A 16,803-nucleotide genomic window follows, 5' to 3' on the forward strand; every position below is an offset into this window, starting at 1 on the left:
TATGACGTGTTACATTGTTTCTACATATTTACCACACACAGTACATGTGTCTTCTTCGTTAAATTTCTTTTTATAGCTCCGCGTTCTAAGACATCCTGATCTAGCTTCAAAGAGTAGGGCACTGGCTCTTGAGTTATCATAAAACGCTTCCTTCCTGATCTGCTGTTTCCAGTATCGATATAGTTCCACACTATGCTTCTTTTCCATTGAATTTATCCAATTTTTACCTTCCGCATTTTTAACCTGTCGTTTATTGCTCTGTCTTTCTTCGTCCTCGTGTCTGGCATACTTACTGGTTAGCTTCCTAGTTCTTTTCCGCCATTGTGAGTCAACGCTCTTTCTCTATAGGTACTTAAACACCTTAGCTGCCCACCTGTTATCGTCCAATTTCCTCAGATGTTTTTCGTATAGGATTTTACTCTGAGCTTCCCGTGCTTCGAACGATGCCCAGCCCATATCTCCCTGTACTGCTTCATTTGTGGTTTTCCCGTGGGCACCTAGTGCTAACCTTCCCACAGCTCTCTGATTTACTTCTAGTCTCGACTGAACCTCTGCCCTTAAACACAGGACCGCATTCCCGAAAGTAAGCCCCGGCACTATTACTCCCTTCCAAATACCTCTCAGCACCTCATACCTGTTGTACCCCCACAATGCCCTATGTTTCATTATCCCGGCATCTCTTCGCCCTTTTGCTATGAGAGGCTGCTCGTGCTTTTCCGCGTACATCTGCCCTTTGTTTATCCATACCCCGAGATATTTGTATTCTGCCACTCGGGGTATTTCATGGCCTTTTATTGTAAGCTGCTGATCAGTGGTATCGTTGAAAAATTCCGCTTATTGCGGCGCCTCTAGCGGGAAACCTGAGAACTAACGTAAGCATCCCAAAGTGATGGTGATTTTGCTATGCTGATTTTTTTAGCAGCGGCGTGGTCGATTTTTTTCGCCCTCTGCGGCAATTTGTCCATTTGTTGAACTTGAGAGTGTGCTACCCCAGGGGACGGTCTCCGCGGCACCATTGTGCGGGCATGAAAAAAGTGTAGGAGGCGTTGCTTCTAACACACCAGCAGAGGTAGAACAGCTCAAGGTGACGAACGATGGCAGACGACGAATGCAGCCCGGACGAGAAGTGGGTCTTCTACCGGGACCGGCCTGATTGGAAAGACGTGATGCCTGTGCCTCAAGACGACGGCGACCACCCGGTAGTGCGAATCGCTTACTCGGAACAGTTCCGCGATGTGTTCGATTACTTCCGCGCCGTGCTCCGCTCCAACGAGCGCAGCGAGCGGGCCCTGGAGCTTGTCACCGACGCCGCCTCGGTGAACCCCTCCAACTACACCGTGTGGCACTATCGCCGGCTCCTGCTCAAGGACCTGGGTGTTGACCTGCGCTCCGAGCTCAATTACATACACGGGGTCATTGAGGATAACCCCAAGAACTACCAGGTGCGTCGACCATTCAAACATTTGTTGTGGCGCGCAAGAAAAAGCGTTTGTTTTTCAGCCACAAACGTTGTCAACTTAAAGGCTTGGAATATTCCCGCAAAAATATTTGCCAACGGCGTTCCGATTTTATATTGCCTTTCGCTAACCACTGCACATACGTGTTAAACCTCAAAGCTTTGTGCTCTCGTCTGTCTGCTTCTCTGTGGCCCGTATACTTAGCGACCAGTTTTCTAGTTCTCTGTCGCCACTGGGAATGTGCAAACAAACAGCATTGCTGCCCCTCTCGTAAAATATTTTACTTCGTGCTTCCCGACCCTCGACTGCTGCCACGACGAGAATTCTGCCGCGACGAATATTTTGCAGCATGCTGGAGATTTAAACCCTATCGTGCTTCTAAACACAAGTATGTCGCATAGTTTTAGCAGTATGTGCCCGCCGTGAGAGGTCTCAGAGCCACGAAAGAATAAATGCAAATTTGACAAAGGCTGTGTTTCGTGAGGGAACCTTACCCATCACTGGATGGTGGCCAATGGCGGCTGAAGCTGCAGGTTGCCTTTGAAAAGCTTGTTAGCATTTACTACAGAGGCACAGTGCAAGCTTCTGACGGGTCGGGAAGCAGTGATTCTCGTATAGCAAAAGTTACAAGCAATGCAGAGCAATTGAGCAACACTACAATTAACACGTAATTTGACCCACTAGCAACAGAAATGCAACTATGGCTTTGATAAAGTCCAAAGTTTTATGGCAAACTGTCTGGCTGCAAAGTATGTGTCAAAAAACACTGAATGAAGCTTCGACAAGAAGAGTATCGACATAATGACGTTTTTCAGACCCCACATTGTAGCCTTGTTGACAATTAGGAACCAACAACATATTTAAAGGCCTAGTAAAATAAATTTTGCCCGAATTGGCATGAGTAGATTGTTAAAAAATGATGACTACAGCCCGAACAATGTCTATGGGGGCTCTCCTGAGCGTTGTCCCAACCTACATGGGAATGATGGGAAGTACAAGTTTCGGACTTGCTTCGATCTTTAGACTAGGGGCGCTTGCTTGCGGCCCAGTAAACGAAACTGTACTCAAATATCGCGTAAAATCTAATTTTATTTCTGCGTATCTTATGTAATGCACAACACATTACATAAACTTTGTGTGACTGAGATTGAAGCATGGTTTACCACCAGGGCACACCAGGGTATGCATTCTTGTGCAATTTTGTTCCCGATTTAGCACCAGAGAATAATTATGTATTTGGGTGGATGGATGGATGGCGGCTACACCCTTTGTAATGGGCGGCAGCTGGCGCCACCTAGCTTTTTGCTCCCCCTCCTATTTTTTTTTCCATTTCTTTATAACCCCTTCTCCTTAAACTAGTTTTCACTCCCCTCCTCCCCCCAAAATAACTATCTAAAATAGTATAGTAAGCATTATCTCCCCGATTTATGGTATTATTTCTCCCTTGACTTCCTCCACCAATCCTCTAGCCTCCCCTTCGTTACTGCCACTCTTTTCTCGTCTATTTGCCCTCGTTCCCCGGGAAAAACCTAATGCCCCTTCCATATCTGCCACTGTTCCCTCTGCCAGAGTCGGGCGAAGGTCTGTGCATCTCAGCACTATATGCTCTGTGGTCTCCATTTCGGCTCCGCAAGCTGTGCACCGAAGGTCCACGTCTTCAAATTTAGCCCTGTATGTTTTCGTTCTCAAAACCCCTGTCCTAGCTTCGAATAATAGTGAGCTGCCCCACAAGTTATCAAATAAGAGCTCTCTCTTAATCTCCTGTTTTTGTGACTTATACATAGATAGCGCTGGCTTTCCGAGCATTCTTTCTTTCCACATTTTTCTTTCCGTCTCCTTCACCTCCTTTCCCACACTAGAACCACGTTGGACCCCTCCCTCGGCTGTAGGTATCTATTCCTCAGCTTCCTCGTTCTGAGTGTCCACTTTGTGTTCAAACTTTTCATGTATAGATATTTGTACACTTTTCCTGCCCACCTTTTTTCCTCCAGTGCTGGGAGTCTCTGTTCATATTTTAGCTTACTTATTGCCTCTCTACCTTCGAATGACGTCCATCCCATGTCCCCCTGCACTCCCTCATTAGGGGTGTTCCCGTGCGCTCCTAAGGCCAACCTGCCTACACTTGTCTGTCTTGTTTCCATGCATGCCTGAACTTCCGATTTCATGCACAGTACTGAATTTCCAAATGTGAGGCCAGGTACCATAACCCCTTTCCATACACCCCTAACCACCTCGTACCTATTATAGTTCCATAGTGCCTTGTGTTTCATTACAGCTGAGTTCCTTTTCACTTTTTCAATCATAATTTTTTCATGTTCTTCCAAGTACTTTTTGCCCTCGTTTAGCCATATGCCCAAATACTTGTATTTTTCAACATGATCAATCTTAGTGCTTTGTATTTCCAATGGTTCCCCCCTTTCTTCATTGTATGCTATTATCCCAGACTTCTCTCTGCTGAATTGCAGTCCCAATTTTTCTCCCTCCTCTCCTCATATTCTCATTAGTTCCTGTAGCCCTACTCGGGTGTCAGCAAGCAGTACAATATCATCTGCATACATCAGTCCGGCTAGTACTTGAGCTACTTTCTGCCCTTCCAGCATATAGCTTATGTCGGTTCCTATTGTGCTCTGTTCTAGTCTCTTTTCCATTTGGCTCATGTAAATCATAAAAAGCAGGGGCGACAATAAACAGCCCTGCCTGAGACCTCCTCTTATTTTAGCTGGCTTTGTAGTTTCCCCCTCCCATGTTATCTCTACCTCATTATTTGTATAAACTTGTAGGAACCCAATAACCTTTCTATCTAGACCATATTCCCTCAACTGGCTCCATAACATTTCTTGGTTTACATTATCATAGGCTCCTCTAATGTCTAAAAAAGCTATCCATAGCGGTTTCTGCCTGGCTGCCGCTACTCTATGCACTGTGTCATAACAAATAAATTATCATCTAGCCTTCTGTTCCTTACAAATCCATTCTGCAGTTCTCCCAAGATCCCTTCATTCACGTTCTGCCCATTCCTCCATTCTCATTTTCACCATCTGCATTGCTACTCTGTATATGACTGATGTGACGGTTATTGGCCTGTAGGATTTAATGTTGTCCTTGCCTCCCTTACCTTTGTAAACTAATATCATTCTGCTTGATTTCCAGTCCTGTGGAACATCTCCCCCTACTACTATTTGTTCAATAAGTTGTTGTAATTTTAATGTACTTATCTGGCCTAATATGCTTATCACTTTCATAGGTACGTCATCAGGTCCTGTCGCTGTTCCCGAGGGGACCTTGTGTTCAATTCTGTCCAATTCTTTACTTGTCATCCCTCTGTTCCCCTCCTCTAATTTTGCCCTGCTGTTGTCGTTGTTCTCCATTTCGCTACCCACTGGCTCTGCAAATGCTGCCTCTATTGTTAACCTAATATATTCCTGAGCTCCCTCTACCTTTGTTCCTTCTGGTGTGGTCAATGAGTGCTGAACCACCTCTGTCTTCCTACTCTGTTGCCTTATGTGTTCCTAAAATTTTTTAGAGGCATTTCTGTCTTTTTTTTTTCGTATCTCTAACAACCACTGTACCCCAACTTTTGCTATCTTGGCTTGAATTAATGCCAATGCTTCTCTTTTCATTGCAAGGTAATCCTCCGATTTTGTCTCCACCTCTTCTGGTGTGGCTCCCCTTTTCTTTGCTGCTCTGTGTTTTCTGCACGGATCTTTGCGTTGCTCTATGGCCTCCTTAACTTCTCGGTCCCACCAGCTTTTCGGTTTATGTTTTCCCTGCTTACTTCCTAGTTTCCTAATCTGTCCCTTCTCTAGCTCTCGTTCAAAAATATGTATTAACTCGTCGTATGTCCATGCCCTTTGCGGTTGCTTGGATACCATGCTTTCAATGTTTTTCGCCACTTCTTGTAGCTGCCTGTCATCCAATTTGCTCATACCTTTCCTTTCTTTAGTTTCTACCAGTGGTACTGTCCTTCCAAAACTGATTTTGATTCGTTTGTGATCACTCCCCAGGCTTTTTGTACCTTCCTCATCAATTTCCATACATCCCAACCGTTCATACAGCTTGTGGGACATTAGGCAGTAGTCGATTGTCGAGTGGGTGTTATTTCTTTCCCATGTTATCTTCTCGTCGCATTTAATTTCAGTATTAACTATCACAAAATCATGAGCCTCACAAAAATCTACTAACATCTGCCCTGTTGCATCTGTTGCCCCGTCAAAGTATTCCAAATGTGCATTCATGTCCCCTAGGATGATTATCTCCCGTTTCATAGCTAACTCCCTGATGTCCTTGGCCATACATTTGAAATGTTTTGCATTCTCCTCTTTCGACTCATTCCCCGTTTTCAGATACACAACTCCCAGGATTGTATCAACATTCCCTACGGTGCCCTTGAGCCACATGTGCTCACTGCAGCTCTCCCTTACCCTTTCCCAGTCCTGTCCCTTCACTAGCGCCCCAAGGCCTCCTCCTCTGCGTTCTTTCCTTTTTCTGTTGCACCCTACCCAGGTGTATCCTGCAATGAATGGTGGCTCTTCCTCATCTCTTAAATGGGTTTCCGCAACTCCATATACCTGAAAATTTTCCGTTTGTAATTGTTCTTCTATTTCGTCCCACTTAATGCGATTTCTTCCCCCCTGCATGTTGATGAACCCCACATTTACTGCCTTCTTCCTCTTCCTCCTCCGTGCTCCTGTCCTGCCCACCCCCCCTCCCCTGTCCATTATCTTTTATGTTTTGGCATGCAGGGTTGCCCTGCGTGCCTGCAAAAAAGCCTGAGCCCTACGACCCACCCTCGTTCCTACCTGCCATCCCGCTGGTGTAGCGTAGTGAATGCCATCCAGACCGAAAGGGGGAAAGTTTTTCCCCCCGATAATTCTGTTCACCTCCACCACATCACACCTGAGGGCTCGCCCAAACTCCCCAATCATTACATTGGCCGCCACTACCTGTTCTTCAATGAAAGGGCCCTGTCCCCTGGGACAGTACACAGGGCAATGTGCACCGCCTCAGAGGTCGCCCTTAATTTCGCCACCCCCTATTGAATCTGTCTGCCCAGCATTCGCCCCCTATTCTGCAGGACGTCATTCACCCCAGCGTGCAAAATTACCAGGTTTTTTCCCTCTCTGTTTTCATTGAGTTTGTCTTTGGCTCTCTCCACCACAGCTTCAAATCGAGCCCCCGGCATGCATTCGACCTTCACCTGTCTGTCATACTGCACTGTTTTGAGGAGTGCTGATTGCATTCGCGATACGTTGGAGCTTCCAACAACCCAGACCGTTGTCTTCAAGCAAATGTTGTCTCCCTCCTGTCTCTGTCGGCTGGGTCTTCCCTGCCTCCTCGCCTTCACTGCCTCTGTACCTGTGTCTCCCGCGGTCCACACGTTAACGTGTCCGCCCCCCATTCTGCTCCACTGGGTGATCCTCCCACTTACTTTTCCTTCAATTCCTGCTGTGCCTCCCTCTCAGCTTCTCTCTCTCTCATCTCTTTCAATTGTTTTTTCAATTCATTGTTTCATTGAAGTTTATTCAAGATAGGAAAGCACACAGGAAATGTTGTACAGGACATCTGAATCCCTAGCTCAAGGCTAGTTGGGATCCATGCTAGTTATTATTTACAATCTTAACATCAATATGAAGAAGTATAAATAAATCATATATACATAAACATTCATTTAAAACACAAGGCAGGGTACGTGTATTAGCTACGAGAAGCCCACAGAAAGGAATTTGTATTTACTAAATTATACACTGCAAGTGAAAAAGGTAAACATGTGTACACCATCCAGATGAAAACTCTGCAGATAATAGTAATGAGTGGTAATGGGATTTCACTGATAGTAAAAAACATTTTGCTTGTTTTACTTCTGTTGGTAAGCTGTTCCATGGGTGTGCTCCAGTGTTGCTTAACCTTCGCCTTCCATATACATTACGCATTTTTGGGAAGAGAAAATTTCCGTTAAGTGCGCTGCGTGTAATGCTTCTGGAATGTAAAAAATCTGATACACTCAAAGGACTGTTAGTGGCTATGCTGTTATGAGTATGCAATATAGTTTTAAGATTCAGTAATAAATTAAAAGGAAGTATATTTAAACTTTGAAACAGCGGCATTGATTTAGCATTGTAATCCGAAAAAGTCATGAATCGCAAGGCCCTTTTCTGAAGAAGTACAATAGGTTCAACATATGAAACGTACGTATTACCCCAAGATGCAATACAGTAGGATAGATGGCTATGGAATATGCTAAAGTAAATTGTTCTCAGAGTGGCAGGGTCGAAGTAATAACGGCATTTATACAGCATAAAACAAGCCTTGCCAAACCTTTTACACAGCAATGTAATGTGAGGCTTCCAATGAAGATGCTCGTCTAGTGTGACACCCAAGTATAGAATTGAACTCACCCGCTCAAGTATATCATGGTTTAGAGAAAGCGAATGACAGTCTTTTAGTGGGGCTTTCCACGGAGAAGTAAAGAGAATATATTTAGTTTTCTTGAAATTCAGAGTTAGCTTATTTGATGCAAACCACTGGTTAAGACTCCGAAGTTCATTATTAGCCACTTGAAATGTTTTGTCCAAGGAGTCTAGCGCACAAAGTAGCACAGTGTCGTCTGCATACATCACAGCAGAGAAGTTTTCTAAGGTATCAAGAAGATCGTTTACAAATAAAGAAAAAAAATATTGGCCCTAGTATTGAGCCTTGGGGACCCCTGTAACAATGTCAGAAACGTCAGATTTGGTATCTGCAATGGAAACTAGTTGTTTTCTGTTATTAAGATAGCTGCGGAAAAATTGAAATGTTAGACCTCGGAAACCATAGCATTCTAACTTATTTAGCAGTATGTCATGATCCACAGTGTCAAATGCTTTTCTCACATCTAGAAATATGCCTTGGACACTTTTGTTGTTGTTCAAGTTAGAATTCATGTCAGACAGAGCTAATACTGCTGTACCCGTCGATCCTTTAGCTCGAAAACCATGCTGGCAATAAGATAAAATGGATTCACGTTCAAGAAATGAAGTGATTCGTTGGGCAACAAGTTTTTCAAAGATGGTGTTCAAGCAACTTAAGACAGATATAGGACGGTAGTTTTCTAATAAGTTATGGTCCCCATTTTTGTAAATTGGAATAACCTTAGCGATCTTTAGTAAATCTGAATATAGCAATATAGAAGGAGAGATTGAATACTTTTTCTAATGGCATGCACAGTATATCAATACAATGCTTTAAGGCCACTGTGAATATTCCATCGTGACCAGTAGAATGTTTGAATGGCATGTCATTAACTACGGACACAATCTCCTCTGCTGTAATGTCCACAAAACCAAATGAGTTTGTTGTCCTTTCTGGGTAAGTAATGGATGAAAGAAGAGGTACATTATTAGATATTTCGTGACCAATCATACAGAAGTACGAGTTAAACGATGGTACTAAGGATTCCATAGATATTCCTAAGAATTTGAAGTCTGGGATTGTATATTCTGTAACTGATGGCTTAATTACCGAGTTGATAATGCGCCATGTAGCCTTTGACATACCAGAATTACGGACTATTAAACTTGTGTAATACTTTTTTTTACGAATATGTATAGCGCTAGTGACTACATTTCGAGCTATACGAAATTTTTGTTCATAATATTTGTTACCCCTATGTGACTTTACTTTAGTGTGCCAAAAATCTTTATATTTAATTAATTTTAGCAGTGCTTTTGTCATCCAGGGACAGATAGGAGTGCTATAATATCTTTTTTCGAAGGTGCTTGACGATTGTGCTAATGCATCACACAACGCTTTGCTGAAACTGTCAAATTGCTGATTTGAATTTTTCTGCGCATCTATAGTTAAAAAGCAAAGGCACTCACGTAATACTGGATAGTTAACTCGATGAGAAATATGAGAATGGCCCTGAGAATGAGTGGATCGATGAAAAAAGATGGCAGCAGCAGAGTGATCTGTTACAGCTGAATCATAAACATTACACCAGCTTGAATTGGTGTTAAAGTTGCACAATATATGATCAATCAGTGTGGATGTCAGTGAAGTTATACGTGTTGGGGTTTTAATGACGTTATGGAACCCATATGATCTAACAAGATTAACATAATCACTGTCATGTTCCTTTATAGCATCGATATTGAAGTCTCCACATATTATTAGTTTATTTAAATTGGTTAAATAAACTAATAAATGTTCAAAATGTTGCATGAAAGCTGATTTGTTGTTGTTAGGAGCACGATAAATTACCGCTGCAACGAAACAATGACAATTCACAACAAGCATATCAAATTCATTCGCATATGAGTAAGAGTACCCTTTAACGACTGAGCACGATATAGAAGACCTCACAAATAGTGCAACGCCGCCACCTCTAGTTCCCGTACTTCGAGCTTCGAGGAGTGGAGAAGAATGCATATCCAGGTATATGGTACAGTTCGTCTGAACGCAGCCATGTTTCGGAGGTAGCAATAACATCAAACCGAAAATTATGTAATGACAGAAGAGAGCAAAGATTGTCAATATTTTTGAGCAAGCTACGCACATTACAATGAATTAAAGTATAACAGGAGGAACTGTTCAGGAAGTCATTAGCAGACTGAACTATGGTAGCCATGTTAATGCAAAAAACTAACAAATAAGTGATAGGTCGTTATCATTACGAATATTGACAACCCCTGCATTCTCAGTCTTTCGAGCGAGAATTTTTCCGTTTGCTACCCAGACAAATTTCCAGTTGTTTGTCTTTTTCCTGGTGATAGCTTTCCCTAATAGTGTTTTCATTTCGGGGCAGAGGTGCTCGTTAATGTACACATTCGCTGAGCCATCGTATCCAAAAACCTGAGGGCTTACCTTTTTCTTTTTGAAACCTTTATGCGTTCTCGAATAGAACAAGACATGCACTTAACTACAACATTTGATCCTTATCTTTACTGGGAACACGATGAATCACATCAAAGTCTGTTTCACTAACAGAAATGTCATGCTTTTGACAAACAGATGCCAATACTTCGACGAGGTTTTCATTTCGTTTTAAGGGAAGTCCCTTGATTTCCAAATTTTGTTGTCGTGTATATTGCTTTAGCTTGATTACTGTATTTCATAGCGGGTGCTTTCAAGCTTACTTCGTAGTTCATTATTTTTTTTCTTTAGCAACGCTTGTTCTTTCTTCATAGCATCAATTGCTGCCTTGAAACTTTCAAAGTGAGAGTTCAAGAAATGAAGGGATTCCCTTATCTGTTGCATCTCATCTCTCAGAGTAGATCCATGCGAGTCAACCTTGCCTGATAGATCAGTAAGCAACTTTGCGAATTCCTTAATTGTAGTCGGTGGCTTGTCCGTCATTATCAAAGGCAATTCGCACTGAACAGACAGTCAAAAAACGTGCGAAAAGAGTAGTCACGGAGCGATCCAGGCACTTCTGGTGGGTTATTATGAAAATATCCAAGTTGATTTACCTGCACGATTTGAAGAAAACGATTAACGTTTGCCGATGCTTCCAGTTGCCTGGACTGCTCCGTACTGACGAATTTCGCACTTGTTACAGCTCCTTTTATAGCTGATGGGAGGGGGCGTCCATGATTTGACGATCACAGCGCCATTCCATGACGCAGGCGCAGTCGGTAGCTACCATGGTGGCAGTCTTGAAGATGAAGGCTGATATAGTTGATCGGATGAAACAGCTGGTCGTTTTTTGACTGTGCGACCAGCAGCGAATTGGCCTCGGAATCTGCACGGTTTGAAGAAAACTATTAACGTTTGCCGATGCTTCCAGTTGCCTGGACCGCTCCATACTTGCAGCCTCAATTAGGAGCCGTACTTGCTCCGTAATTGCTGCCCTTTCTCTCGCTCCTCACTCCATTTCCGCTCTACAGCCTCCATTCTTGAGGCCCACTCCCTCTCGACCCTTTCCTCAAACTCTGCATGTTTCGTTTTTTCTTTCTTTAGTTCCTCCTTTGTCCTCGCCATATCACTCTTTGGCTGCTTCTCCAAATTCTCAATCACTTTACACAGCCTGCACACGAAGCCGTTCCCTTCCGCCTCTGCCACGGTTTCAAATGTCGTTTCATCCAAATAACACCATCGTTCACACCTCTCACACTGGACGAGGTCCCCGCTTTCCTCCTTGGCTTTTCTAGCCGGCCGTCCCATGAATTCTCTTGTCCTACTGTTATTTAACAGTGTAAAAGTGAGGAAAAAAAATTAACTATAATAAAGACTACTGGGAATCTCTGAAGGATAAAGAGAGTTAGTAAAATAACCAAACCAGGGAAAAAAGGAAAAGAAAGAAAAAGGAAGGACAAAGAAAAAAAACACACACTTTTAGCCCTAACTATTAAACTTTTAGTCCTAACTGTTATGTGTTGGCCACGACCTACCTTATCGCCCTACTTTGGCTAAGTGTTCGCCTGGCTTTGCAGTGCTCCAATTCTCTGCAACCTACGTTTCTATGCTGGCCCTATCTCCATTCAGATTTCCCGCCGCTGCAATTAGAAATAAAAATAGAAATAGAACTTAGCTATCAGCAACTGCCGTCCCAGCTCCGTCTTTTACACCAGCAATGACAACCGTGCATGTACTTATATAAAAATACTAATCAAGTATTTACAGAAATAAAAATTTTGTAGTCAGAGAAAGTGTTGCGCCTTTGGGAGGAATGCTACAAGCGTCGCCTGCTACGATGCCTGCTTGCTGCGAATGCGAGACTTTTCTCGCAGACGACAGGCACTTGTGAACTCTCTCGCTCTTTGAAAGGCGCCATCTGCTGTCAAGATTGCTGAATGTCTTCAAGTGCTTTTAAGCACAATTGTTGCAGTGCTAGCTAAGATGCTTGTGGCCTCCTATGATTATTCTTCGTTATATTCCATATTGACATACCGCTTCTGAAGCGTGCACCAGCAGCTGTTATGGTGTGGCTTTGCACTTACCCATTTTGTGACAGCAGACTACAGCCAGGAAGCAGCAACCTTTCCTACCAAAAGTAAGTTTGTGTTTTCAAATGTCCTGAAACACACATTTCAATGAGCACATAAACGAGCAATTCGTAATAATCCCTCAATCAAATTTGATTGTACAAATTGATTGTACAAAAAGAAGTACAACTGTCTATGTCTTCTATCCATAGTACCTCCCTTTTGCTCTTCTGAAGTTTCATAAAGCATGTAATGCTACAGCGCCGACCTAACACACTTAACAACCCAAGGTTGAAATGGTCAAGACACGTTCTTTCAACGTTTACAATGCTGTTGCTTTCTCGTCAAAGCTTCGGCACCAGACCGCGACACAGAAATTGGCCTAGCACGCTATCGCCACTTTGAGCAATAGAACAAAGGCAGAGAGCTTTGCGTCGCGCTGTCTCACTGCGGGTATAGCAATTGTGCTTGGAGCGATTGTGCTAGTTTGAGAGTCAACAGGATACTAATCCGTAGCCTGCATTTCCCATCATTCCCAAGATAGTTGATTGATCAAAGCACCAGATTTCACTCTAGTTATAGTAATATGAGGGAACATCGCACCAGCGCGTAAAGGACATGGACAGGAAGATGAAAAAAGACACACCGAACGCTGTTCCTGTCCATGCCCTTTACGCGCTAGTGTGATGTCCCCTTATACGAATAACCACCAACTAGCCCAGCTTTCTGCCTTGAATAGTAATATGAAACTCTATGGGCTAGATGGAAGGATAGAAACCAGGTCTGATGACTAGAATTTAACTTTTCCTTCGGTTAGGATCCTTAGTACTGCTTTATGCACAGGCTGTAGCATTGCCATGTTATAGAATTGTTATTCACTTTGGCTCTTCTGTAAAGAAATTTTTTTATGGTTCAAGAGTGATTTAAGGCTTTGTTATAAAATCATTAATTGTTAGAATCAGATTTCATGAGAAGAGTCTGGATATATTTGTTTTTCAGTGTATTTTTGAATAGTCCTTGGTTGGTATTGACAGTCCAGGATGAGTGAGAAATGAATGAAAGTCATCGTAAAAGTGCTGGAGTTCTTGTTAGTAGCTTCGTGGTTTCCTCCTTTGTAATTTGTAATTATCTTTTGCTGTTGGTGATCTGTTTTCAGTGGGAGTGATACACAGTATGAAAAAGGTGATTGTCACTTATACCTGACAGCATAGTTATGCTTATGTTGTTGGGAGATGGTTTGCAGTAGATAGGGTGGAAGTACAATATATCCGTGTACAAATGCTGGCAACAAAAAACAAAGCAAGACGTAGTACATTGCTTATGCAAACCATATCGGTTTTGAAGAAAACACAGCAAAGAAAAAGACAGGTACTGAAGAAGGACATAATTGAGCTTCTAACCCATTCAACAGAGGTTATCAGCAAATGAAGACAACGAAAGCTGAGTAGTTTGGATGTTAGTCAAATTATTCCATTCAATCATAGTCCTGGGAATAAAGGAATATTTAAAACAATTATTTCTTGCACGGAATAGTTTAATAGTTAGCTCATGCCTCTGTCTTGTGGCATACCCAGAAGAAAATGTAATTATATCAGAGGTGTTAATATTGTAATGTTTATTTATAAGTTGATATGAGAATATTAAATTAAATTTTGCTGGTTTCTTCAGAACTATTACGTCATAAGAATTTTGGTTGGGCAACTCGATTGTGCTCTGTTGGTGTAGGCAAGTTGGCTTGTTTTAAAAGTTTTGTTACTAATGTACGGGAGAAGCTAATGTAAATTAAGTGAACTGCCTTTCTCTGCACCTGTTTGAGTTTTTTTATGTTAGTTTGCATAAATGGATCCCAGGTAATAACTGCATAATCCAGTATGGGGCGTATAATTGTTTTGTAGGCTATAAGCGAATGGGACATGTGGACAGTTTATGCTCACCTAAGAAAAACAATTTACGACAGGCATTAGTGGTTACTTCATCAATGTGCCGATTCCATTAAAGGTTGTTAGTTATCCACAGGCCAAGGTACTTGTGTTCGTAAACGAATTGTTTACGTGCACTAAGGTAATCTGAAATCCAGTTAATTAGGCTAGGATTTTTAGGACTCTTAAAATAAAATTTATGCAGTAGTTTATGATGAGAAACTTTATCGAAAGCTTTAGAAAAGTCCATAAATATGGCGTATGTCTGTGTGCCGTTATTTATATGATCTGTGAAGTCATGCGCAGTTTGTACCAATTGTGTTATTGTGGAACAGCCTTTTCGGAATCCACGGTGACGGATTGTTAGCAAGTTATGCTTTTCAAGGAATTCAGAAATGTGTTTGTGAATGATGTGTTCTAAGATCTTGCATGCAGTTGAAGTTAGTGAAATAGGGCGGCAGTTCTGGATGTGCTGCTTATTCCCGGTTTTGTGGAGTGGCTCGACTGGCGGTCCTCCAGTCGTCCAGCACTTGGCCGAATCAGAAGGATTTCACAAACCCGCCTCCAACATTACATAGAGGACGGTGACCTCTTCCCGCACACCATGCTTGGCTTCAGGCCAGGACTTTCTGCTCAAGATGCGTTCCTAATCCTAAGGGAAGAAGTTCTCAAGGGCATCCCGAAGGGAGAACACCTCCTGCTCGCACTCGACCTAAAAGGGGCCTTCGATAACATCTCCCACGAGGCCATTCTCAAGGGACTGAACGACATCAGCTGCGGGGAGCGCATCTTTAATTACGTTAAATCGTTCCTGACATGCAGGACGGCAACCATCGGAATAGGCAAGACTCGATCGGATACGATCGACGTGCCGAACAAAGGAACACCGCAGGGGGCGATAATCTCCCCGATTCTCTTCAATGTCGCGATGCTAGCGCTGACCAAAGAGCTGCGGAAGATCCCCGACCTAGGTTACGTTCTGTATGCAGACGACATCACGCTCTGGGCCACCAAGGGCTCCCTAGCGCGAAAAGAGGCGACCCTTCAAGAGGCCGCGACGGCCGTGGAGAGATTTGCGGCAGCGAGCGGGATGCGTTGTGCGCCCGAAAAGTCCGAGGTGATCCGGGTGCACGGAGGAAAAATCTACAAGTCCCCCGGCCCTATCGACCTCTATCTTGAGGGCCAGAAGATAACGGAAGGCAATAAGACTAGGATTCTGGGTTTTTGGATCCAGAGCAACCTGAAAGCCTCCCACACCATCCAAACCCTAAGGTCTGCCACCAACCAGATCTCGCGGATTATAAAACGAATCACAAGAAGCCGCAAGGGCATGCGAGAAGAGGACACGATTCGCCTCGTCCAGGCTCTGGTGATCAGCAGAATAACGTATAGCATGCCGTATCACTATCACTCGCTAAACAAACACGACCAAGAACAAGTCGATGCCATCATCAGAGGCGCGTACAAAACGGCCCTGGGTCTCCCTGTCACCACCTCAAACGAGAAGTTAGCGGCCCTCGGGATCCACAACACCTTCGCTGAGCTGTCGGACGCGGTTATGGCTTCACAAAAGGCCAGATTACAGAACACGGCGGCGGGCAGAGCCATCCTCCACCGGACCGGAACGGCTATGGAGCTCCGTGCCCTCGATGGGCAACGATCACTCCCGCCTGAGGTCAGAGGCAAGATCAAGGCGAACCCGATACCGAAGCACATGAGTCATGAACTCCATGAAGGACGACGCAAAGCTCGCGTCGTCAGACAGCGCCGACAATTCAAGGGTGACCCGTACGTAACGTACGTGGACGTGACGGCGTACCCTGTAGGGGGCCTCTTCGCGGTAGCCGCCGTGAATGGGAGAGACAACTCCTTGACCCTCGCGGCCTCCATAAGGGCAGAGACCCCAGCTGCGGCTGAGACCATAGCCGCTGCGCTGGTAATAAAGCAAGAAGACAGGGTAGGCAGGGAAGTCCATGTCATTACCGACTCGCAACAGGCCTGCCGTAACTTTACGAACGGACGAACACCGCTGTTGGCGGCTCAGATTCTAGGCCCGAGGCTGCAAGAATACCATGAAATCACGTGGACGCCGGGTCACGCGGGTCTGGAGGGGAACGAAAGGGCGAACGCCCTAGCTCGAGCACTAATCAACCGAGCGGGGCAAGACCAATCATCTCATCAATCCCCACCCTTTACCTTCATGCCCCTGCCATCCAATTACTGCGACCGACTCGAGATCCAGCGACTCAACCGCAGGATTTATCCCCCGCCTCACAAAAAGCTCAGCACTGAAGATGCCGTAGCTCTCCGACTTACACAGACCAACACATTTCCAAACCTACACAGATACAGTAAAATGTTCCCACATACATATCGCGGCACCTGCCCCTGGTGTGGCGACACACGCCCTACACTCTTTCACATATCGTGGGGGTGCGAGGGCAAACCTCAACACTTCAAAGACTCCTAGCACGTCATTTGAGCGGTGGGAGGTACAGCTGACCGGCGATACCCTGGCGGGACAAG

At 44.1% G+C, this 16,803-nt stretch overlaps 1 protein-coding gene across 1 annotated transcript in view; it reads left to right on the forward strand.

Annotated features, from left to right (window-relative positions):
- Positions 1–873: 873 nt before the first annotated feature.
- The window catches only part of Fnta (farnesyl transferase alpha), a 62,817-nt gene continuing 46,887 nt past the window's right edge, over positions 874–16,803 (forward strand). Inside the window, exon 1 of the mRNA XM_050174547.3 lies at positions 874–1,442. Within this exon, the coding sequence (XP_050030504.1) occupies positions 1,095–1,442 (348 nt within the window). The 5' untranslated portion in view covers positions 874–1,094. The remainder of the gene's footprint in view (positions 1,443–16,803) is intronic.

The sequence above is a fragment of the Dermacentor andersoni genome, chromosome 8 (assembly GCF_023375885.2).
Source record: "Dermacentor andersoni chromosome 8, qqDerAnde1_hic_scaffold, whole genome shotgun sequence".
NCBI lineage: Eukaryota > Metazoa > Arthropoda > Arachnida > Ixodida > Ixodidae > Dermacentor > Dermacentor andersoni.